Raw genomic sequence first — 22,813 nt, 5'->3', positions numbered from 1 at the left:
ATCTAGAAATGAGATTCACTTATGTAAAGACAAGAGTGAAGCTGAGATTGAGGGAGCCACTGCAGAAAGAGACATGAGATCCAAGGGCTGAAGAACACTGGGCTTGAACCATAGGAAGAGGAAGAAGATGATAAATGAGTTTCAGAAGGATGGGAAGAGAACTAAAGAGAGACAGTGGCCTGTAGGCCAAGGGAAAGAGGTCTTCTAGGGGAAGGATGGTCAATAAGATTAAATGTCACAGAGTTGCAGAGGATGATGAGGTGTTAATTTTGGCAACCCAGCAGTCACTGACAGGCTATGAAGGATTTAAGAGTATTTAGTGAGTGCATGGAAGCAACATATTTAAATGTAGAGACTTAAAAATTAAGGTGGTGGGCTGAGGGCATTGCTCAAGTGGTAGAGCGCCTGCTTAGCAAGTGCAAGGCCCTGAGTTCAAATCCCAGTACTGCCAAAAGAAAAGTTAGGAGAGATAAAGATGGATAACAGAATGTGGGGGTTTGCAGAAGTAGAGAAATTTTGATTCAACACTAAAGAAGACATGTGTGTTTATGGGACAATGGGGAAGGATTCGGTAGAGAGGGAAGGTTAAAGAACACAAGGAAGAGGTGGAGATGGCGTGTCCAAGACCTCAGAATGCTCAAGGAGGGCAGTGTCCAAAGAAGGTCTCATGGGAACAAGTGGTATGCCTCTGATGAGAAGCTCTGAGGAGAGCTCAGGTGGACACCCTGGGTTCGAGGAGACTCAGTGACTCCATGCTAGCCAACAATCCCAGCTAGGGAGCGAGGCTGTGGGATTCTGGTGTACACTGGGGATTGCTTTGGAGGGTGTGGGGGATCACAGAGGGGAGGGAACAGCTGAATCTTCTAAGAATCCTGTGAGGTAGAAAGGGAGCCCAATTGCCTGAGCTTATGATGTTGAAGTGAAGCCTAGATCCCAGTTTCAAATAATGGAGATGAGCTGGGTGATGCCTGAACGAGGAGGGCGAAGGCAAAGTCCTAAGCCAGTGTTTTCATCTCAGTGATGCTGTGAGCCCGCCATCTCCAGCCAGAACACCTTAAGTAAAGGTGTTCCTCCAAACTCCATCATCTAAACTGCGTATTAAGCAAATGTTATCGAGTCTACTTTGAGTAAAGTACAGTGTTTTAACCCTGTCAGGATTAGTTTCTTTTTAAGTGGCAATTGTCGTGGCAGGTACATGGTCTGAGTTTCCTGGATGACAACCTTATTCTCATTCTTCCTTGTAAAATGGAGACAGAAGTGCAGGCTGTAGCCTCGTCCTTTGTGTCTTCCTGGCCGTGAGGCCTGTACAATTCTTGTGGCTCAGTGGGGCTGCTTGATAGAAGGGGAAGGAGCAAGAGCAGCAAGCTGACGGGCGGGCTTGTGTCCCTCATGAATCTGCTCTGGGAGTCCAGGCTCATCCGAGACCCCAGCCCTGTCCTCACCTGCTTCCTCAGGCAGGGCTCAGAGCTGGAGCATCTGTGTTCTGATTCTCACCCATCCCGTTTGGCTCCTGTATTCCCTTTTGGTGGCTCCCATTCCTACCCCCACACTGGCACCTGCTCTGTCCTTTACTACTGCAATCAGGAAAGGCTATACTCACTCTGGGGCTCAACCAATTGGACTGTCCCTTTCTTAGACCACTGTTTAGAGGATTCAGAAGACTTGAACTCCAGGTGGAATTTCCCGTTGTGTTGGTGAGCAAGGTCTTACCAAGTCCTTTAGTCACAGCATAGGGGCAATAGATGGGCAAAGAGGCTGAGCTGTACGTGATGTTGAGTGAGTGAGTGAGTGAATGAATGAATTGCAACTATGGCAAGCCCAGCTGTGGGGCTGCCAAACTGGGTATGCCCTGTGCTTCTGAGGTGTCTGCCCTCTGTGCCCATCCCAACCTGGTGTGCTCAGCAGGAGCTGAAGGTGGCAGGCATAATTTAGTGAGTGGAATGGGTCAGATTTAGCTGTTTCTGGAGACTAATCTCATTCTTAGCTGTGTTCGTCTGTGCTGTTGTGTTTTTCCAGGATCAGAGAGTCCTGGAAAATAGCTCAACTATTCACACCACCCAGCCTAGGGCCTTATGGTACTATCTGCTACCCATCTGGTGTGGAGTGGAGGCTGCCTTGAATGGCCTTGGGGGTTGGTGTGCCCAGAAACTGAATTCTAAGGGCACCATGAGACCTTGGTGCTGGTTGGTGCCATTCCTGTCTTTTTTTTTTTGGCAGGATTGGGGTTTCAACTCAGGGGTTTGTGCTTGCAAAGTAGGTGCTCTACTGCTTGAGCCACACCTCCAGTCCATTTTGCTCTGATTATTTTGGAGATGGAGTCTCACAAGCTATCTGCCCGGTTGGCCTCAAACCTTGATCCCCAATTTTAGTCCCCCAAGTAGCTAGGATACAGGTGTGAGCTGCTGGTGCCTGTTTTTTTTTTCCCTTTTATTTTTTTGATATTCAGGATTGAACCCAGGGCTTCACACTTGCTAGGCAAGCACTCTACCACTTGAGCCACACCCCCAGCCCTTTTGTTTGCATTTTGTTTTTGAGTTAGGATCTCACTAACTTTGGTTGGCTGCCCTTGAACTTGCAATCTTCCTGTTTCTGCCTCCAAGAAGCCAGGATTATAGACATGCACCATAATGCCCAGCTTCTGGAGCCTGTCTTTCCTGAGACCACACTGTGGAGAGTGTAGGAAAGCAGAGTGGCCATTGTTGCTTGTAGCTTCAGATTCTGGGTCCAAGAGAGTTCTGGGTAGAACACTGGGTCAGGCAGGGTGAGCTACTGCAAGGGCATTAGTAAATAAGAAGGAGCTCTTACACAGCCTTGAGATCCTTTGCCTCTTCCCTAAATTCAGAGCATGCCAGACATCAAGTTAGTGTGGACTGTGTGCCAGTCCTTAAGAGCAGAAGGCTCAACAGAGTCCTCGAGAATGGCAGTGCAATCTTCTTGGGGAGGCCTCCCTTCAGTCAGGGAAAGCAAGGTGTACTCAGATAAGGGCAAGGGGCAGGATGAGATCAGGAAGAAGTGTAGGGTGAGCAGTCTACTCGGATGCTTCAGGAACTTGAGCAGGCAGAAGGAGAGGGGCATTTGATGTGAGAGGAGGGAGAGGTAAGGCAGATGTAGGGCCAGCTCTCAGACCCTTGTCAGCCCTGCAAGGTTCTGGCTGGGTTGCATGGTACAGGCAGGAACAGGCTGTGTCTCTGCCCCCAAGAGTTGACCTTCTATTTGGGGCGATGACTCGCACTGAAAAAAAAATGTAACTAACACCCCCAGCAGCCTACACTCTGGTTGGAGTGCAGAGGATGGCTGGGAAGGTCAGCCCCATGGAGGGGCAGAGTGTCAGCCACATTTGTAGGAAGGGGACAATCACTGGACTGTCAATTCTGAGAGGACAGGAGTCTGTACTTCAGTTGAATTTGCTCATATGGTAGGTAAGGTAGTCCCCTTATCTGTGGTTTTGCTTTCAGTTACCTGTGATCAACCATGGTATGAAAATATTAAATGGAAAATTCCAGAAATAAACAGTTCATTAAATAACTTTTATAGAGTATATTATTATAATTGTTCTATTTTATCAGTAGTTATGTTGTTAATCTCCTACTGTGCCTAATTTATAAATTAAAATTATCATAGGAAAAAACAGCACATACAGGGTTTAGCACCATGTGTGGTTTCAGGCCTCCTCTGGGGGCTTGGAACATATCCCCTGCAACTCAGAAGGACTGTTGTACTGCATCACGAATGCTTAGCACAGCGCTTAGCTCACTGAAGACATTTAACAATGTCTAATGAATGAGCAGATGATTTGTGTAGGCAGAGACATCTGAAGATGGTGCTCAAAGCCAGGAGTGGGGGAGCTCAGAGCATCACATTGGCAGGGATGGGGTGAGAGCAGCTCTGGCTAGAATGTGAGGCTCATATTCAGGGGAGATGAGGCCACCCTGATGGGTTGGGGCCAGTTGAGAAGGGCCTTGAATGCCAAGCCAAGTGGCTGTCTCCCTAGCCTGTTCCCCTTCAGGCTAGTCCCTCCTCCTTTCCCTCCTTCTCAGATATTTTTGGATCCTTCTAGAGCAGGGACTGCATTCTGAGCTCAAACAGGTGCAGGCAAAGCCTGGCCTGGAGTTCTGTACTCACAGGAAGTGGGTTGAGCTGGGAGCTCAGCCCAGAACCAAGCCAGGGGAGAGCCCTGGGGTTTGCTAGTCCCCACCTTTCCTCCCTCCTCTAGTAGATCACTGCCAGAACTGCTGCCCTTGGTCTTCCTCCAAGTGGCCATTGGGTTAGGACCTAGGCCACCCAGTTATCTCATAGAATTTCCCCTAGATGGCAATAGGTAAAGGCTTAACAAAGTCATTCCCTTGAAAAAATACGTCTCTGATGTGCATCTGACTTGTACCGAGTGTCAGTCCTGGTAGCACCTCCCTACATGCTTGCATATGCCAGAGGAGCCTCTAGCCAGTGTGTTGATGACTCAGTTTTCCCTCCTACCTTTATTCCAAGTGTCAGTTTAAGATTACTTATTTTTCTAGCACTGACCCAGGGGGACTGGAGACTAGAAATGGTCTCTGGGACCTGGAAGGGGCACTAGAAAATATTGGGATCAAGCACTTTCCCTGGACAGGCAGAGACTAGCAGAATGAGATTGAGGACAGCAGTGATGATACTAGAAGGCTGGTGGTGATCTCTTTTCTTTGCCTCATCTTCCTGCCGCAGTTTCCTTTTTGAGCTGGTAGAGCACCAGGGCTCAATTAGCCACCAAGTCCTTTATTATCTCTGTACTTGTTTCTTCACCTATAAAATGGGGATTATAATACTTGCCCTGTTTACAGCATGGAGCTGTTGTATGATTAAATTAAGGAAATGGCTATTAGTACTTAAGATATTCTTTGATACCAGATACTTTTTAAGGTTGAAAGGACTGTGAGAATGTGGTATTGAACAAATGCTGCACCTTACCATTTGCCATCAGTTTCCTCAGACATCAAGAGACACGAACAACCCAGGAAATCTATCTACATTTCTGCTCCTACTCAGGACTGTTAATATCCTTGGGATTCTCTGTCCTCAAAGAGCTTACAAACTAGGAGAGGGGATAGTCCATGCTTATGAGATGAATAGAGAGCCTTATAAGGCAGATAGAATCAGGGGCTAAAAATAAACAGCCTGAGAGATCATAGAAGGGGCAGCAGTTGTTGGAGAGGCATTGTGGTTGGGGGGGGCTTGAACTGGGTGTCAGAGCATGTAGATACCAGGATGATAGGGGCAGGCCCTGGGACTTTGGGGCTGGCGAAAACATAACCAGCTTAGTGTGAGAGTGTGTCAGGAAGATTTCATAGTGCTAGGCTTAGATGTTGGTTCCTATATTATTTTCCTGTGGCTGCCATAGCAAATTATGACAAGGCTTAAAACAAAAGGAATGTATTATTTCACAGTTTTAGAGGTCAGAAAAGTCCAAAAACAAGATGTTGGAAGGGCCACACTCCTGAAGGCTCTAGGAGAGGACCTAGAACCTTGCTTCTTCCAGCCTCTGGTAGCTGCCAGCCATCCTTGGAATTCTTTGGCTCTCTAGTCTTATTGCTCCAATCTCTGCTCCTGTCTTCCCTTCTGCCTTCTCCTGGTCTGTGTGCCTGTGTCCTCTCATCATATAAGACATCGAGAACATTGTATTTAGGGCCTATCCTAATCCAGTACAGCCTCATCTTAATTTACTACATCTGTAAAGACCATATTTCCAGATAAAGTCCCATTCTCAGGTTCTTAGTGGACACGAACGTTAGGAGGACACCATTTAACCCACTACAGTTCCTTAGCCTTGGATCCCAGGTTGTCTAGAGTTGCTACCTCTGAATGTTTACTTCTCGCCTCTTTTCTAGGCAATAGTATGCTAGGAAGAGGTAGCAACTGTTTTCTTGGTCTCCCCTGCCTCCATGGTCCCTACAGTGGCCTCAGTGGTTAATTTGGAGCTCTGCTGACACAGAGTGAGGGTGTTGAATGAATGTATGCACAGCTGGCTGGAGCGGAAAATTTTAGAAGTAGCTTCTGAGCCTGTGGTGGTGCTGGGGAGGAGGGTAACTGCCTGGGGGTACTTTGCTGCATACCCAGAGGGGACAGGTCCTGAGGGAGGGAGGGCTGGTTCCTGGATGGCTGTGCAATGCAAAAAGCAAGGACTGAGAAGCTGGAAACCCAGGCTCAGTTTGCTTTCTGTGTGACCCCCCTGCACCGAACCTCTCTGAGTCTCGACCCCTCTATGCAGTGGGAACCAAGCAGTTGATATGCAGGATGTGGGGGACCCTCCTAATCCTCTGTAGAAGCTGCTTGGGACAAACTTCTGAGGGACTCCTCTCTGAGATTCCTATTCTCACAGTCCACTCCTGCCAATAGTAGAGGTCTCCCCCTGGAAGGGCGGAGTCCCTGGGTCTCCAAACCTGAGTCTGGGGTGTCAAGGCAGTTCTGGAATCTAGTCATTGTGAGACAACCTGATTCTGGAGAAAGCAGGGTGGGGAGACTGGTCTCCACCTCTTCAGGCCCTCTCCGCAGTCTTCAGGCCTTTTCAGAGATGTTCACCAATTACGACAGAGGCCTGGGTCAAGGGGCCCAGTCTCTCTCTTTTGAGCCTGGTGTTATTGTCTCCCTTCTATCCAACTCTCTCCTACCCTGCTAACCACAGCCACTGGTTCCCTTCCAATGTGGCTTGGCTTCTTTCTGTCTGATGTCAGATGACCTTGCACCCTCATGAGCAACCTGTCAGAGTCCCTGGGATCCACATCCCCACCCAGCACCTGAGACTCTGCTGCTGGCTAGTCAGTTTTCTCTTCCTACCTGCTCCTCTCCCCCTTCAATTAGATCCTAACGTCTTCAAAGGAAAGTGCTTCAGTTCAGCAATTAAGTTCATTTTGGTTAGCACATGATGAGAAGCTAGCTGGGAAAGCAGCTCTTCCTAGGGCCCTTTAGTAACATGAGGACTCGACCTGGGAAACTTAAGTGACTTGGCCAGTGAACACACAGCTTCATGGCACATCTCTGTTTCTGAATCCTGATCCTCTCATCTAAAATTCTTTGCTATTGAGTTGGGGAAATATCTTTCATTTTGCCATCAGTCATCCATCCATTCGTCCACATACTTCCCATCCATCCATCCATTTCCATCTACCCACTCACCCATCCATCCATCCATCCATCTGTCCAAATGGCTGTTTAGTGTCACTGACAGGCACTAAGCCAAATAAGTAAGTTACATAGTTTATTAGGAGATGGTAGATGCAGTGGTGAAAAATAAAGCTTTGGGTAGGAGATGGGATGGCTGACTGGGAGACAGTCTTCCATGGGGCCTCTGGAGAGGGTGCACTGAGGAGGGTTGTCAGCTGATCACTCTTGGCTTTGTGGAGCACACACGGGAGGAATGCAAAGGGGTGGCTGAGAAGGAAATGGCACAAGGGGCTGGGATGTGGGCAGTATGGTATTTTCTTTTCTGTTTTATTACTGATGAAACAAGCCCAGAAAAATTCAGTTACTTGCTGAAGTTGCCGCTGCTGATTAGGGGAGAAAACAGGTCCTTGATCCTGATTTTCACTGGCTCCTTCCTTTCTCTTCTTCCTTCTTCAAAGTCTCCAAGGCTGGTCCCCCACCATACTCCACTGGGAAGCTCTGCCTGACCACCAGCATTCTGTCTATGGGCGGTTCTGCAAAGGCCTCCCAGTGCCAGCCACTCCTGCCTCTTTGCTGTCTGGCAGGGCAGTAAGGCTAGTTATACCCAGACTTAGAGCTGATGGGCTTCAGTCCCAGTTAGCAGTTTGTGGACTTGGAGATGAAGTAAATTCAAAGCAGAATTCCTGGATAGGGCTGGTGGTGGGTTCCATGCTTTGCAGCCTGCAGGTCTCTGGCAGGACAGGTGTAATTCCCACAGTCAAGGCCCAAGGACAATGGTTCTTGGGCCAGATATTAGTGTGTGTGAGGACCATCTGGGAGCATGTTAAAAAGGCTCTCTAAAGGTCTCCTGCTCCCCTGAGTGTGGTGCAGAGGGTCTGCGGAACAGGCCCAGGAGTCCTGCTTTTCACTAAGCTCCTTTGGGTCCTTTTGCAGATGACCTTTGAGCCACCTAGAGGCACTAACTGGGAGAGGAGGCTCATTGTTTTTAGATTCTTTCAGTGCATCCAGCTGGTGCTTACAGTGCAGGACTATCTGCCAAGCCCTAGCTGAATACCTGTGATCCCCCTGGGAACAAAAGCCATCACAAAGGCCATCGCACAGGTGCTGCAGGAACACAGAGCAGACACACAAACTTAATTCAGTACTGAGGAGTGGAGGAGGGAAACTCCTGGGGTCAGGCTTCAAAACTGAGCTCTGAAGTAAGAGCTGGAATTAACCCAGGGGCAAGGTATGGCAGGGGGATTGGCACTCCAGAGACTGGTTAGAAATACACCCTGTGTGAAATTGATTCATTAAGAATAATTCTGCAGACCTGAATTGTGTCTTTATGCCTAGTACTTTTTCAGACCATGTGGGGACCTAAAGAGGTGCTGGACATAGCCCTTGACCCAGAGACTTCAACCTGGAAGGGAAGATAGGACACACATGTACTGTCCCTCAAGGTCACTACCACAGAAGGCAGGGTCTGTGCCTTGTCACTTTGCTCAGTGTAGACCCTCAGATATGAGTAAGTTGAGGCCAGATAGAGGGATCCATGTGACTTGGGATGGTAAGAACCAGAAGACATCACGAGAGACAGGATAGGGGCATGGACTGTGCAAAACAGGTGAGCCTGGGACCTAGGGAAGCAGGAGGGGCTTCCATGCAGGCCATCAGTATACCTGTATGGGTTGGATTCTGTTTCCCAAGAAGATATGTTGAAGTCCTAATCTCAATACTTCACAATGGTACCTTTATTTGTAAATGGGGTCATTGTAGATGTTGTTAGTTAAGACCAGGTCCTACTGGAAAAGGGTGGGCCCTATATCCATTATGGTGGTTTCATTATGGGAAAAGAAGTCACAGACCGAGAAGGTCATGTGAAGATGGAGGCAGCCTACAGGAAGGCAGCTGCAAGTTAGGGATTGCTGGCAGACACCAGGACCTGGAAAGGCAGGTTGCATTCTGACTGACAGGGTTCAGAGGGATTGGAGCCCTGTTGACACCTTAATTCAGACTTCTGGCCTTCTATCCTTTAAAGGCAGCTGTAGGACAGTAATACAAGACTGTGTTTAGGCTTTGATGCAGGAATTTGGTCCTTATTCAGATGAAAGGACCCTTAGAGCAGTCTGGCCTGCAGAACCCCTCTTGTGCAGCCTGGGGGTGGCTACATGTGGCCCTCAGCATTGACAGGCAGGGTCAGCCTGGGTCAGTGAGTGTAGAACATGCACTAGTTCTAGCCCTGCCCTTGGTGTTGACCTTCCTGTCTCTGGGGTGAGCCCCATGGGAACTAAGGAATAGATGACCTATCCTGGCCCTCTGTGTGGCCACGAGGCTGCCAAAGGAAAAATATATGTAATAGCTCAAGGGTTCCTGGTGGCAAGAGCCTCATCTAGTTTCAGTATTAGAATAGACAAGATGGGACGCAGAGAGCTCAGGCTCTTGATGATGCTAAAGCCACCAGAGGAGGAGGCTACTCTCAAGATTACCTGTTGTGGTAGAATATCCAGAGAGGGGGCTTTGTAGGAGGCCTTACACTTACAGGTCTAAGGGGCATGTCCCAGGTATCTGAGGCTCTAGCAAGGCTGCTGTCTGAGCAGACATAAGATTTCTAGAATGGTCCCTTTGGGGTGACCTGAGTATGGTAGATATCCTTTCCTGTGGCATTCCAAGCTCTGGAAGAAGAATTCGGGGTAATGGGTGGATTTTCTCTGGAGGCTTTGAGAGTATGTACTACTCATGGAGCACCAAGGGCAGGGTCCTTTCCTTGTTCTAGTGACCAGATTCTGGAGGGCTCTTCTGGTCTCAGATGCCATGGCCTTACTGTCTTGAACTCAGACAACTAAGAACTGATTTCACATGGCTCTCTTGGAACTGACTGTCCTTTGATTTCTAGTAATGACCCCAGAGAGACCCTCCCTGCATTCTTCTGGTGACATTGGGAATACTGCAGGCCTTATAGCAAAGGCTGCAGCTTATGTCTCACCCAGATCCTTTCTAAAATCTCCATGTGGAGCTGGGCATGGGGAACTAGCAAGACTTCAGTTCTGCTGTGGGTGCCTCTTGCCTAACCCTCATCAGGAAGCTGCCCTTTGTAGGAACAAGTGAATGAGCAAGCCCAGGCACCAGGTATCAGAGACACGGTGAAATGTGAGCCTGAAAGGGTTAGAAATACCAGAGAAGAAAAGAGGTCATATTTGTTTGGGATCCCGCATGTGAAGACTATGAATGAGAAGTCAGGAAAGCTTTTATGTAGTTCTGGCTCTATTTCAGCCCACTGGGGAACTTCCAATACCTTCCTTTCCCTCCCTGGACCTTGTTTTCCTCATCTGTGAAGAGAAAGAATTGAACTATTAATCTTCCCCCACAATTGAACCTAGGGCCTCACACATGTGGCTCTACTACTTGAGCCACATCCCCAGGCTTCTCCCTCCTTATTATTATTATTTTTTTTTTGAGCACGAATCAGGATTTTATTCTATTTTTTTTTCATTTAATCCTTCAATTTCTTTTTATTATTATTATTTTATTATTCATATGCATACAAGGCTTGGGTCATCCTTCCTTTTTTTTGAGATACAGAATTACTAACTTTGCTTAGGGCTGGCCTCAAACTCTTGATCTTCTTGCTTCTACCTCCCAAGTGGTTGGGATTACAGACATGTGCCACCATGCCCAGCTTGAACTAGTTAATTTCTAAGTTCCCTTTTAGTTTTAAGAGTCTCAAATGCAAAAAATAACATAAGGATGGATAATAATATAAGATTTGGGGGTATGAGACACAGCTCGAGTGTTAGAGTGCCAGCCTAGCAAGCATGAAATCCTGAGTTCAAATCCCAGAATGCCACAAAAAATTTGGGGGCTGTGAACATAGGGCCTGGAGGTTGAGCCCATCTTTTATGGATTTGGTGACACCCTCTGAGGAAGAAGGTGGAAACCTCTGGCTTCTTTGTGTCTGGACAACAGTTTTTCCAGAAGTGTTTTTGGGCCAGGGCAGAATAGCTGTTCTGTTGCTGCCCCAGTCTCTGCCCTTGGCTTGACCTTCCTTCATCACTTACTGTGAGTAGGTGTGGAAATGGGCTTATAGCCCAGGCCCATTCCTGTCCCCAGACCAGCCAGAGCCTCCGAAGAGAGAAGGGCCACTCCAAGACAGACTCTTCCTGAGTTGCTTGTGGCTGGCAGCAAAGGAGAAGAAGCCCTGGGCAAATAGAACTCCCTAGCCCCCGACTGAATTCCCAGACCCAGAGGGTCAATCGAGTAAAGTATGGATGAGCTAGCTGGGCTCTTCTTCGAACCTGGTTCTCTTTTGGCTACTTAGTGAACTTGGGTTTTGGCCAGGTGTTTTTGCTCATCTAGGAAATAATTGTTATCATACCTGACATCTGTTGAGGGCTTTTAAACATCACACTCCGAGGGGGTTCCCAAAGCAGGTATTATGATCTATATTTTGTGGGTAGATAAAATTGAGTACAGGAGGATTAAGGAGCAATCCAAGGTCATAGCAGCTGGTAAAACAGCAAGGGCCAGAGCCCAGCAATCCTGATTTTAAGTGCATCCAGGGAAACTAGTCTTTCATTCAAAGGGCTAGGAGCCTCCTCAGCCCTTGAAGCATGGCAAAGGAAAGCCACGAACTGTGGTCCTGGACCAGGCTGGGGAAGGTATCAGATTCACTTCCCAAGCTGGAGAATCAAGCAGACTTCTTCCAGCTTCCCTGGGTTGGGAAAGAGATGGGTCTGGTGTCATTGCTCCTTTTACCTGCCAAGCACCAATAGTTCTGACTTTAACCCAAGGCATCCAAATGGGAGCTACATCTCCTTTGGCTCCCAGTGGGTTTCTTCTTGCCTGGTGCCCAAAAGTTAAACCATTGGCCCTCCCAGCATCCCTCCCCACAGATCCCAGGGAGATTCAGTTTCTTCAGCCTGGGAGGTGGGAGAAACCAGTCACCTGCCTCTGTCTGTCTCAGAATCCAGCCTGCATGGCTTCCTCCTTCCTTGCCGCCTTCTACCAAGCTTAGCCTCTCCAAGGGGAGGAAGTTATTGCACAATGACTCCTGCAAGGATTTCTGTGCTAGACTCTGGAAAACCTGGGTGCTAAACAAAGTAATCCCTTCTAACAGTCAGTTTATACGGAGGGGGTAGGACTTAACATGTTGCTTCTTCCAAAGGTGTTTGCCTTTCAAAAATGAGTAAGCATCAGATATACTCATGAATCCTCCAGGCATCTGTGACAAGCATATATATGTATGTATGTATCTATCCATATATATATCTATATGTATATATATTATGTATAGGTCATAGAATTTCCTGCAATTTCTCTATGTACCTTTCAAACTAAAGAGTCCCAGGAATTGGGGTGGGGTGGAGATACAAAGTTATTCTGTCAATTGTCTATACTTCATAGGTCAAAAAAACAGTTGTGTTGAAGTCTTTAATTCTTTTCTTTTTTTTTTTTTTTTTTTGGTGGTACTGGGGCTTGAGTTCAGGATCTACACCTTGAGCCACTCCACCAGCCCTTTTTTATGATGGGTTTTTTTGAGATAGGTTTTACCAACTATTTGCCCAGGCTGGCTTCAAACTGCAGTCCTCCTGATCTCTGTCTCCTGAGCAGCTAGGATTACAGGTGTGAGTCACCAGCACCCAGTGAAGTCTTTAATTCTTTTTAAAAGGAGGAAGAATTGGGTGGGTTAAGAAACCACTGTCCTAAGGTAAACAGCTGCTGTCGTTGGTGAGTGTGGGTGGAAAGGTGGAGGCATGGCCCAATGTAGGGATAGTTTGGAGAGCCCAGTTCTCTATAAGCAGCCATGGGGCCCTCTGGCGTCAGGACAAGCATGTCTCAGGGTTTTGCTCATTAGTGAAATCAAACTAGTTGGTCTGTGAGATGGTCCCTTTGACCCCCAGGGTTTGATGGTTCCCTTCAAACCCTGAAGTTTCTCATTTCTCTCTGATGGCTGCTTTTGCTGTTGTATCCTATCCTGTGGGTGAATCATTTTGGGGCTGCAGTTTAGCCAGAGACATGTTGTCCTGGTGGGATTAGCCTTGACTTTAGGAGGTAAGCCAGGAAGCCAAAGAAACCTTCCAAGATTGACTGCCTCTTCCACTGCACCCTGACATCCTTGTCTTGAGAAGAGGTAAGGGCCAAAAAAAAAAAAAAAAAAAAAAAAAAGGCCAGAGAGTCTCTGATCTTGGGAGGATGTGGAAAACCCTTCCTCTCGAAAGCATTTCCCTGCTGAGTCCTTGGGCATCAGCTTTCTGCCAGGTTGTCTGATGAAGGCTTCTTCTATGAAGTGGAAGAACATGGGGCCCTGAGCAATGAACATTTACTCTGTGGAATATGGACAACAAGAAGAGAGACAGTAGAAGAGACCATTGACGCACATTTGCACAGCAGTATCCAGAGATGAGATCTAGAAGAAGGAAAGGTCAGGTTGCCACCCTGGCCGTGTGGACTCTGTGTTCTGATGTGCTCCTACCCCCATACTGGAGATATATCCTATGAGAAAGTGACGTATGGGCCACGGGCAGCTGGCAGATGACTTGGGATTCCTCTGCATTTCAAGGATGGGGGGTCCTGACCCCGCTGGGATAGACTGATCTAGGCATAGAATTGAAAAAGATTTTTCCCCTGGGATTTTTGTCATTTGTATAGTTGGGTATGAGTGATGGGTTAAAGGTATTTTACTTACGTGTGACTTTGGACTTTCTGTTCAAATAGATAAGTTGTGTGGAAGAAGAATCTTGGCAGATCCTTGTTGGAAATGTGTGTTAAGGAGACTTGGACAGAATGGAGGTTTATGCTGAGGTGAGATCAAAGAAGATTAAATAAAGTGAAAGCGCTTAGGTTTTGAGCTCTGTTCTTTTGATTCCCATTTTTAACTTTAGGACAGAGCTTCCTGGCTTGGTGCTGAGGAAGGTTAAGTGTGGAGGGTCTCAGGCCTTGGTGTTCTTTGGAATTACCTTGTGAAAAACACAACTATGCACTGGCCTGACCTAAGAGCCTGGGCTCCAGGCATGAAAACTTCTGCAGGTGCAGCACACACTCCCATTGAGCAGAGTTCTGCTGGAATGGCTTGTTCAGCAAACATCTTACCTATGCTGTGTCTGCTTCCTGGTTTCAAGAGAGGTTGATAATTCTTGCCTTTTCTGCCAGAGAGGGCTGGTAAGAGGATAAAAGAGTAAGAGCACTTGAAGTCATGAAGTCCCAGTGAGGGCAACACAGAATCTAGCCAGAGCCTTGCACATGTGGATCAGTAAAGTGAAAAGAGATGCTGTAAGGTAGGCTTCTTGAGGTGTTGGAGAAAACAATGGAGAGGAGACTAGAGGGAGGTATTTTTAGGGAGACACGGAGAGGAAGGGAGCAATGATTGTCAATTTCCTTCCACCCATCTCCCTGTAAACAGTGTGGCAGACAGATTCAAGGAGGGCAGGAAGTACAAAGTTAGTCTGGCTAACCCCAGACTGTTTAATCTTCTCTTTCTGCAGAACTCTAGCAGGTAAAATACCTGGGGTGTTGAAAGAACTCTAGACTGAGGGCCACTGATGTGGGCTCTGTCTCAATCTGATGCTGGCCTCTGGCAAGCCTTTTAAGCTCACCTTCCTAGCCAGACTTCTTTCCCAGTTGGACTCCCTGGCCCTTGGCATTCCACAACACTCTGAGTTCATGGCAAGTGCTGTGGAACGAGGGAGGAGCTGAGGAAACAAATTCAGGGTGCTTGGTCGTTGGTGAGGAGAGAAAAGAGGAACTGCTGGGACTGTGGGCTGGTGGGAGAGCTGAAAGCCTGGCTCCCAAAGAGGGAGCTGGTGCAGAGATGGCACCTGGAGAGAAGCAGGACTGGCTTGTGTAGTGCTCTGCTTGGGTGCTTGGGGCTGGGGCCCAGCCTATCAGGAATTCAGGCCTTTCTGGGGGTCTATTCATGTGCCCTGATGTCAACATACAGGCCTGTCCGGGGCTGGGGTGGCTGTGTTGGCAACAGCATATACAGTATGGTACTTCATGTCCTGCGATGGACCCAGACTCATTTCACCACATCTCAACCCACTTGGGATTTTCTGTGCCCTCCCACACCTCCTAATCCAGCTGCCAATAGGGTTTCAGCAAGATGCTAAGGAGGCCAGGGAGGGAAAGAAGGATATCAGCCTTTGATGTGAGGGAATTGAGCTGAGCATATCGGGAGGCTCCCTGCGCATCGGACATGCCTCCCAGGACAGACTCGGGTCCAGTGGCACAGCTGCTTCCTGAAGTCAAGCTCTGGGGGCCCAATAGGACAGCTGGTTTCATTGAGAGACTTTCTGTCAGAAGTTATTTTTATCCTGGGAAGGAAGGTCAATAGGGCTTGAAGCCATCACCCTTAGTCTTTGTCACCCTGAATCATTTAGCAGAAGGTTAGAGGCAGCTTGGCTTTAAGGTATAAAAACCAGGAGGTGGTATGGATGTAATTGTGTATACACACATGTACATGCTGGACTTTTTGTTCAGGGCCCAAGAATGGAAATATACAGCAGTGTGAAAGTTGTGGTAAACCCCTAACATGTGGGGTCCTCATCCCCTTTGGAGCTATGCAGGCCTCTAACTCCTACAAGGGGCAGAGTGTCTTTTGAGAATATCTGAAATGTTACAGGACACCAAATCTAGAGTCCATTCAACTCAGTATCATCATCACCACAACCATCATAAATATCACCATGGTTGTCATCATCATCAACACCAGCATCACCATTATTTCTACCAATTGCCACCATCACCATGGTCATCATTGTCATCATCATCAGTCATCATCATCTTCATCGTCATATCATCACCCTCATCAAGCAACAGGGGCCTGTGGAAATGGATAAGTTACCCAGAGATAAAGCCTCAACCACTGCTGTTCCAAGGGCAAATGCCAGGTCCAAGGAGACCCACCCCAACTTGGGAGTCTGTAAGGGGCATTCTCACAATGGGGCTTCTGGGAACAGAAGCCTTGGAGTCAGGGTTATTTGGCTTGACAGTTGCAGTGATTTGCAACTTGGCATGTTAGAATTACTGAAGAAGTCTTTTAAGTGCTGTGCTGGGACTATACCCTGGACTATTTAAATCAGAACCATTGTGGAAAGGGAGGAACCATGGGAACAAAAGCCAGGTGACTCCACCATACAGTTAGTGCTGAGAGCCACAGGTAGATAGGCAGTTTTATGAGTAGTATAGACTAGCACCTCTCAAACTACTATGTAAATCAGTCACTTGGGTGTTTTGTTAAATGCAGATTCCAATCAGGGAGTCCTGGCTGGAGCCTGAGACCTGCATCTCCAGCAACTCCCAGGCAATGCTGAGGCAGTGGCTTTGAACCATGATTTGAGTAGCAAAAGCCCGGCTTGGAGTTTGGGCCATCTCCTTTGCAGCCCTGAAGTCAAATGGCCTAAGCTAGTTACTAGCAACATGATCTTGGTAAGGTCTTCAATGCTTCTCGTTCAGTCTTCTCACATGTAAAACAGAGCTACAACTAATACTTGTTTTCTAGGAGCAAGTAAGGTTAAGCAAATTCAGTGAGTTTGAGTAAATTCAGTGAGATTAAGTTAATGTTTTCTATTGCCTGGCACTGTGAGTATTTATATAAATATGTCATATATATATCATATGTTTTATAGATATGTCTTGTTGCTTAGGGGACTTGGGTTAAACCAAGTTCCTGCCATGAATTCTTCTCCAGGGCCAAGAGTTGGGGTGCTAGAGGTGAAGGAATCAGGGCTTAGGCTATTTAGGTGCTAATGAAAGAACATTTAAATAAGTGACATCCAGCTCCCTATCCTGCCCCACCACACACAACCAAGGAACCAGGAATTCTTGCTGGTTACTCACATGTAACCACAGACCTCTTCTAGCACTTTCTGTGGGCCAGGCAGTGGCTCATGGGCCCTGGGAACACCAAATTAAGACATGATTCCTGGCATCCGGGGGCCAGGAACATGATTCTGGACTTCAGGCAGGGTCTGAGGTCCTCATGGGAAGGAGTTCCCTGTGCCCTCTGAACACTCATGGACCAGGAGTTGTCAGTTCTGGGTTCTGGTCATCTCTTAGCCACCTCGGGGCTGGGGCAGACTAAAGACCGTCACTGATTTGGTTCTAAAATCTGCCTGGCAGTAATGAGGGAGGTTAAAGGCAGTCATGTGTATTAAAGTGCTTGGGAAAAGTTTTATACATTAATATACAGGGCTCCTTTAAATAAAGGCCCCAAAACCTCCCATCCTTCTGAAGTTGACACAGGTTGGCCTTCTGTGGGGACAGATGAAAAAATGTCTGTTCCTAATCCCCGGAAGCTGCCCCAGCTTTCTGAGAACTGGTAAGGCAACTTCCCCAAGGCAGAAGGGCTTTTCTTCATGGAGGCAGAGTTGGGAGCACCAGGGTTGTCCTGAGAGAGAGTACCGTACCCACTAGAGAGGTAGAGAAAGAAGCCCTGAGAGTCAAGGGAACTGGGGCTTTGTCTATCTCAGCCATACCACAATGGGGCACCTGTGTCCTCTGACGGCAGGCTTCCTCATTAAACAGATCCTAGCCTGGGCAGGATAGGCCCAACCCTTAATTCTCAACCCTTTCCCAAAGATATTAAACTTAACCCTTGGCAGTGGTCTCTGACACAAGGCTTCTGTCTGCTATCTCCCGCTCTGCTTTTCCTGTGCCCTCTGTTCTCTGGATAAAACTATAGGCCCTTAGAAGGGGATCCCCTCAGAATGGGTTGGCTGAGGCCACTGGGAAGCCGAGGCCCTGCCCATTTTGGATATCTCCTCCTCAGGCCCTGTCCCTGAGGTAGTGAGGCCAGCAAATGCCTGCCCTTAAGGGGACAGGGTTAGATGTGTGACTTAATAAGGTTGAGAGCCACAAGTAATCCCCTGAGTACTTTGCCTTGTAACCTAAGATTATCTGGCCTGCAAACAACTGTTTTCACCCCTTTGCTGATAGCAGTATAAAAAGCATGCTGGTTAATGACTCTAGGAACTGACTAGGGGTAGAATGTACAAGCATTTGTCCTATCTTGGAAGTATCTCCTCATGATCCAGGCTGCACGTGCCTGTCAGCAAGGTTGAGGAAGGACTGGGAGGGCTTATCCAAGTTTCCATCCATACTCAGTCATCAGGACTGAGTGGGAAGACTTGAAGGTCAGGGTCAGGGTATTGGGACTCTCAGGCTAGTGCAGCTGCTTACTTCTTTAGTGATGGACAGCAGGCCGAGCCTTTAACTCCCTGATCTGTGGTCCCCATATCCTGGGAGGGAGGCAGGTGGTCATGAAGAGCCAGGGTTGGAGATATAACACTACACACTAAACACACACCACCCTCCCAGGAAAGGAAGCTAGACTAATGTAGACTCTTGAAAAGCAGAGCAAAGTGCCAACCCTGTGAACTGACCAATCATGTTCTAATCATTTAGAACTGCAAGTCCCTGCTTCGGGTGGCACAGAAGATGTTGGCAATTTGTTGGAGAATCATTTCTCTGCTGGAGATGCAAGTCTAGAGGAGAAAGAAAGGGCGGTTTATGCAGATGCGGCCCCTGGAGACAAGAATCTGCTCCTTCACTACCCAGACAGCAGGGAGGCTGAGAGCTTGGAGCAGACCACCGCTGGGGTCCCTCCTGCTGCCACCGGCCTGGGCTCTGAGTCTGAAGCCAGCCTCTCCAATGCCTCAGCTACAGAGTCAGCTCCATCTGGGGGTGCTGCAGAGCCTGGGGAGGGAGAGGAGGTCTCACCAGCAGCAGGTGCCCTTCTTCCAGGAGGGGACAAGGGGCCCATGGAAGAAGGGAGGCCAGAGCTCAGTTCCAGAGAGGAACCAGGAGAGGAGGAGGCTGAGATGGAGCTCTCTATGAAGGGGGCTGCCAGTGGGGAGGCAGAAGTACAGGTGGAGAATAGTGAGGGGGAAGTCAAGGTTGTTGTAGGAGACAGCCTTGTACAGGCAGCAGCAGCCATAGCAGAGCCTGAAACCATAGGAGCCTCTCCTAGTTTAGAGGGTGAAGAGGTCCATGCCCCAGAGGTGGAAGGTAAGGACAGCTCAGGACCTGATCACCAGCCAGCAGAGCTAGATGGAATCCAGGATGCTGGCAGAGTATCTGCAGAAGAGTCAGAGACTGCCAGTGATGCAGAAGCTGGGAAGGTAGCTGAGGACCAGTCCCAGTCCCAGGCCCACACCCCAGAGACAGAAGACAAAGGCAGCCCAGAGTCTAATCACCAGCACTCAGAGCTAGATGGAACCCCTGAGGCCATGTCTGCAGGAGTAGAGTCAGAGGCTGAGATAGATACAGAAACCGAGGAGAGGGCTGAGGACCAAGGGGAGTCCAGCCCCAGCCAGGAGGCTGGCCTATCCCCAGAAGCCAGTGAAGAGTCTGGGGGTACACAGAGCTCTGGGGCTAAGGAGACTGAGGAGGAGAACCCATCCAAGGGCCAGGTGCCAGGGATGCCTGAGGAGGACCCGGATGACACCTCCTCCTCTGAAGAGGAGGGTGAAGAAGGCGAAAGTGAGGAGGAAGAAGGAGTTCTAGATAAAGAAGAGTCTGGAGAAGACAGCGGTGATGGGGCTAGCTCAGAAGAAGAAGAGGGTACTCCTGAGGAGGCTGGGGAGCCCCAGGAAGCATCAAGAACCACAGGCCCTAGGGAGAAAGGGGCCCAGCTCAGCACAGAGGATTTGAATACAAGGTCCAGGGATGGCAAGGCCCAGGACACTGAGGCAGAGGAGCCTGAAGAGGGACATCAGGGGACGGGGAATCCTGTAATTGCTGCTCAGGGTAGGATTTAATTCCTTAGGGCAGATGCATTCTTTGTGGAAGTCTTACATGTAGAGTGGCAGGCAGGGATGGCATGGGTAGGAGAGCCTCTACCTAGGCCTGGGTTTGTCAGATGGGTCTCCATCCCAGGTACTGGCCCAGGGAGGTACCTTTGGATGATTTCTCACCCACTTACCTCCAGTGTGGAGGAACTGAGTGAGAGGATCCAGAGGGAGTCAGGCCCTCAGAAAGCTCCTTCTAGAGTTGCCAGGCGTACTTTAATGTGGAACAGTACCTTAAGGATGAGGACTGATGGCAGGTTCAGGCGCTGGGATCAGCTAGTGGAGGAGGTGCAGGCAGTTGGTGGGTGGGTTGGGAACCATCAGGTGCTTACCTTGTGCACCAAAACTTGGGTCTCCCCTTGAAGACCTCCCATAGGAGGTGTGGGGAACAGGAACCAAGGGATCAGGATTTAGGTATCTGAGAACTGAGGCTGACTGTGACTACTGCTGTCTCTCAAACATCCACCTAGAGCAGCTGTCAAAGGGATGGAGAGCCGGGCGCCAGTGGCTCACGCCTGTAATCCTAGTTGCTCAGGAGGCAGAGATCAGGAGGATCATGATTTGAAGCCAGCCCGGGAAAATAGTTTGTGAGACCCTATCTTGAAAAAATCCTTCACAAAAAAGGGCTGGTGGAGCGGCTCAAGAGGTAGGCCCTGAGTTCAAGCCCCAGTACTGCAAGATAAATAAAATAAAGTAAAATAAAATAAAATAAAAAAGGGATGGGGAGTGGTGAGGGTAGGGGAGAGGGCAGGGGTAATGTTAGGCTGTGTCTGATGCCCAGATGGGCAGGACCCACAGACCTCACCCACTATCTGCATGGGTAGAGCAAAAGGTGGCTTTCAGGGTGGAGGTTGGGGTCAGGTTGTATTTCTCAGATGGCTTCTCCATGTTTCCTCAATGTTCATATTGTCATCAGATGGGGCTGTCATCAGTAAGCCCCTGCCCTTTTCCCGTCCTCCTTGTTCTGGGTCTGGGGTCAGGAGTTCTCTGGGTTTGATCTCCTGAGATGCTATAGGAGGCATAGTAACACTGGCCTCCTTCTGCTCCACAGGCCTAAGTCTAAGATCCTCTGAGCAGGCAGCCTGGCTAGAAAATGGCTGTGACCTTAGAGGCTCAAGGTCATGAGAAACACCCAGCATAGAAGCTAGGTGCTGATGGCAGTGGGGCATACACATCTCTTGTTTGCCTAGAAGGGCAGCTCACAGCTGACCCCTGAGAGAGAGAGAGAGAGAGAGAGAGAGAGAGAGAGAGAGAGAGAGACACACACACACACACACACACACACACACACACACACACATACACCCCCTCACCCCAGTAGTTCCTTCCTCACATTTCTGCAGTCCTGATAAGGTGCTCATCTATTGGTCAGTTGTTTGCTTGGAGCCCCTTAATAACTCCAGTTGCCTTGGAATGAGACAGTGACCTTTAAGGTTGCCTGGTTAGTTCCTATGGACCTCTGTCTTCCCAGAACCCTCCCACCTTCCCTGTGACTGACCACCACCTTCTTCCTGCTTCTGTTTTTTGTGTTTTTTTTTTTTTTGGTAGCACTGACTGGGGTTTGAACTTAGGGTCTCATGCTTGCTAGACAGGTACTCTACCACTTGAGCCACCCCATCAGTTCTTTTTTTTTGTGATGGGTTTTTTCAAGACAGGGTCTCACAAACTATTTTCCCGGGCTGGCTTCAAACCTCGATCTTCCTCATTGCTACCTCCTAAGGAGCTAGGATTACAGGCGTGCAGGCATCTTCTCCCTTCTTTATTAGTAACTCCTCACCAGTGATTCTTAGGGACAGTTTCTCTGGCTCCCCCTGCTAAGCCTGCAGGATACTTCTTAGGTCTTAGGTTCTCATAACTGTTGGGAGTGTCCCTTCTGCAGCCTCTTCACTGTTCATAATTACCACATATTTTAAAGACCATTCATCAGCTTGCTCTCTCCCTCTGAATTGCAGGACAGCTCCAAAAGGGCAGGAGCTATGTCTGTGTTGGCCCCTCTGTATTCTCAGGGTGATGCTTGGTACTTAGCATGTAGTCTTTTTTTTTTTTTTTGGGACTTGAACTCAGGGCTTTGTCCTTACAAAGCAGGAGCTCTACCACTTGAGCCACACCTCCAGTCCATTTTGCTCTGGTTGGTTTGGAGATGGGATCTTACAAACTATTTGCCAGGGCTGCCTCAAACTGCAATTCTCCCAATCTCAGCCTCCCAAGTAGCTAGGATTATAGGCATTAGCCATCAGCACCTGGCTGTAGTCATCTTTTTTTGGAGACAGAATGTAGCCCAGACTGACCTTGAATTTGTGATCTTCTTGTCTTAGCCTCCCAAGTGCTAGGATTATAGACATGAGCAACTACACCTAGCATGCAATACATTTTTCTTTTTCTTTTTTTTATTATTCATTTATTCACATGTGCATACACTGTTTGGGTCATTTCTCCCCCATGCCCCCCTCTCCCACCCTCCATTTTTCTTAAATAAATAAAATAGATCACGGGTCTTAGAAACTGAGTTTGGATTTTTAAGTTCCAGGACTCAGTTCAGTTCAGTTCAACTTGGCACCTACCTGAGGTCCAGCCCTGGTCCACCTGTAGTGGCTTAGCTTTGCCCTGACCCAATTGTGTTTCTCTCCCCAGAAGAGACGGATGATGTGAGTGAAGAAGCCCCAATGAGGGACCGCTCCCACATTGAGAAAACTCTGATGCTGAGTGAGGACAAGCCATCTGATGATTACTCCGGTAACCAGAGGAAGGAGTTGGACTGGGGCAGCTCCATGGCTGGCAGCCAGGCGACAGGGAACCAAGGGCTGTAGCTCTGAGGCCAGAGGTGGGGGGGGACACAGGGAAGAGAGCCCTGGAGGTGGGGGCTGTGAGAGGGGGCAATCCAAGCAGAGGGACCAATGTAAGTGTAGATAGAGGGCAAA

General features: G+C 48.5%; 1 protein-coding gene across 8 annotated transcripts in view; it reads left to right on the top strand.

Moving 5' to 3' along the window:
• The window catches only part of Srl (sarcalumenin), a 51,358-nt gene that overhangs the window by 16,369 nt on the left and 12,176 nt on the right, over positions 1 to 22,813 (top strand). For 4 of the 8 annotated variants that reach the window (XR_012443280.1, XM_074060293.1, XM_074060294.1 and 1 more), the window contains 2 exons: positions 18,511 to 19,854; positions 22,527 to 22,628. Coding sequence is in view for 7 of the 8 variants with exons in the window: in XM_074060293.1 (XP_073916394.1) it covers positions 18,511 to 19,854; positions 22,527 to 22,628 (1,446 nt within the window). In the remaining variant the exon portion in view is untranslated. The remainder of the gene's footprint in view (positions 1 to 18,510; positions 19,855 to 22,526; positions 22,629 to 22,813) is intronic. The other 4 variants (XM_074060295.1, XM_074060297.1, XM_074060296.1 and 1 more) reach the window with 1 other exon arrangement.

The sequence above is a fragment of the Castor canadensis genome, chromosome 17 (genome assembly GCF_047511655.1).
Source record: "Castor canadensis chromosome 17, mCasCan1.hap1v2, whole genome shotgun sequence".
In the NCBI taxonomy this organism is placed as follows: Eukaryota; Metazoa; Chordata; class Mammalia; order Rodentia; family Castoridae; genus Castor; species Castor canadensis.
Note: the sequence above shows the minus strand (reverse complement) of the source record. Positions and strands in the feature narration are given on the sequence as shown.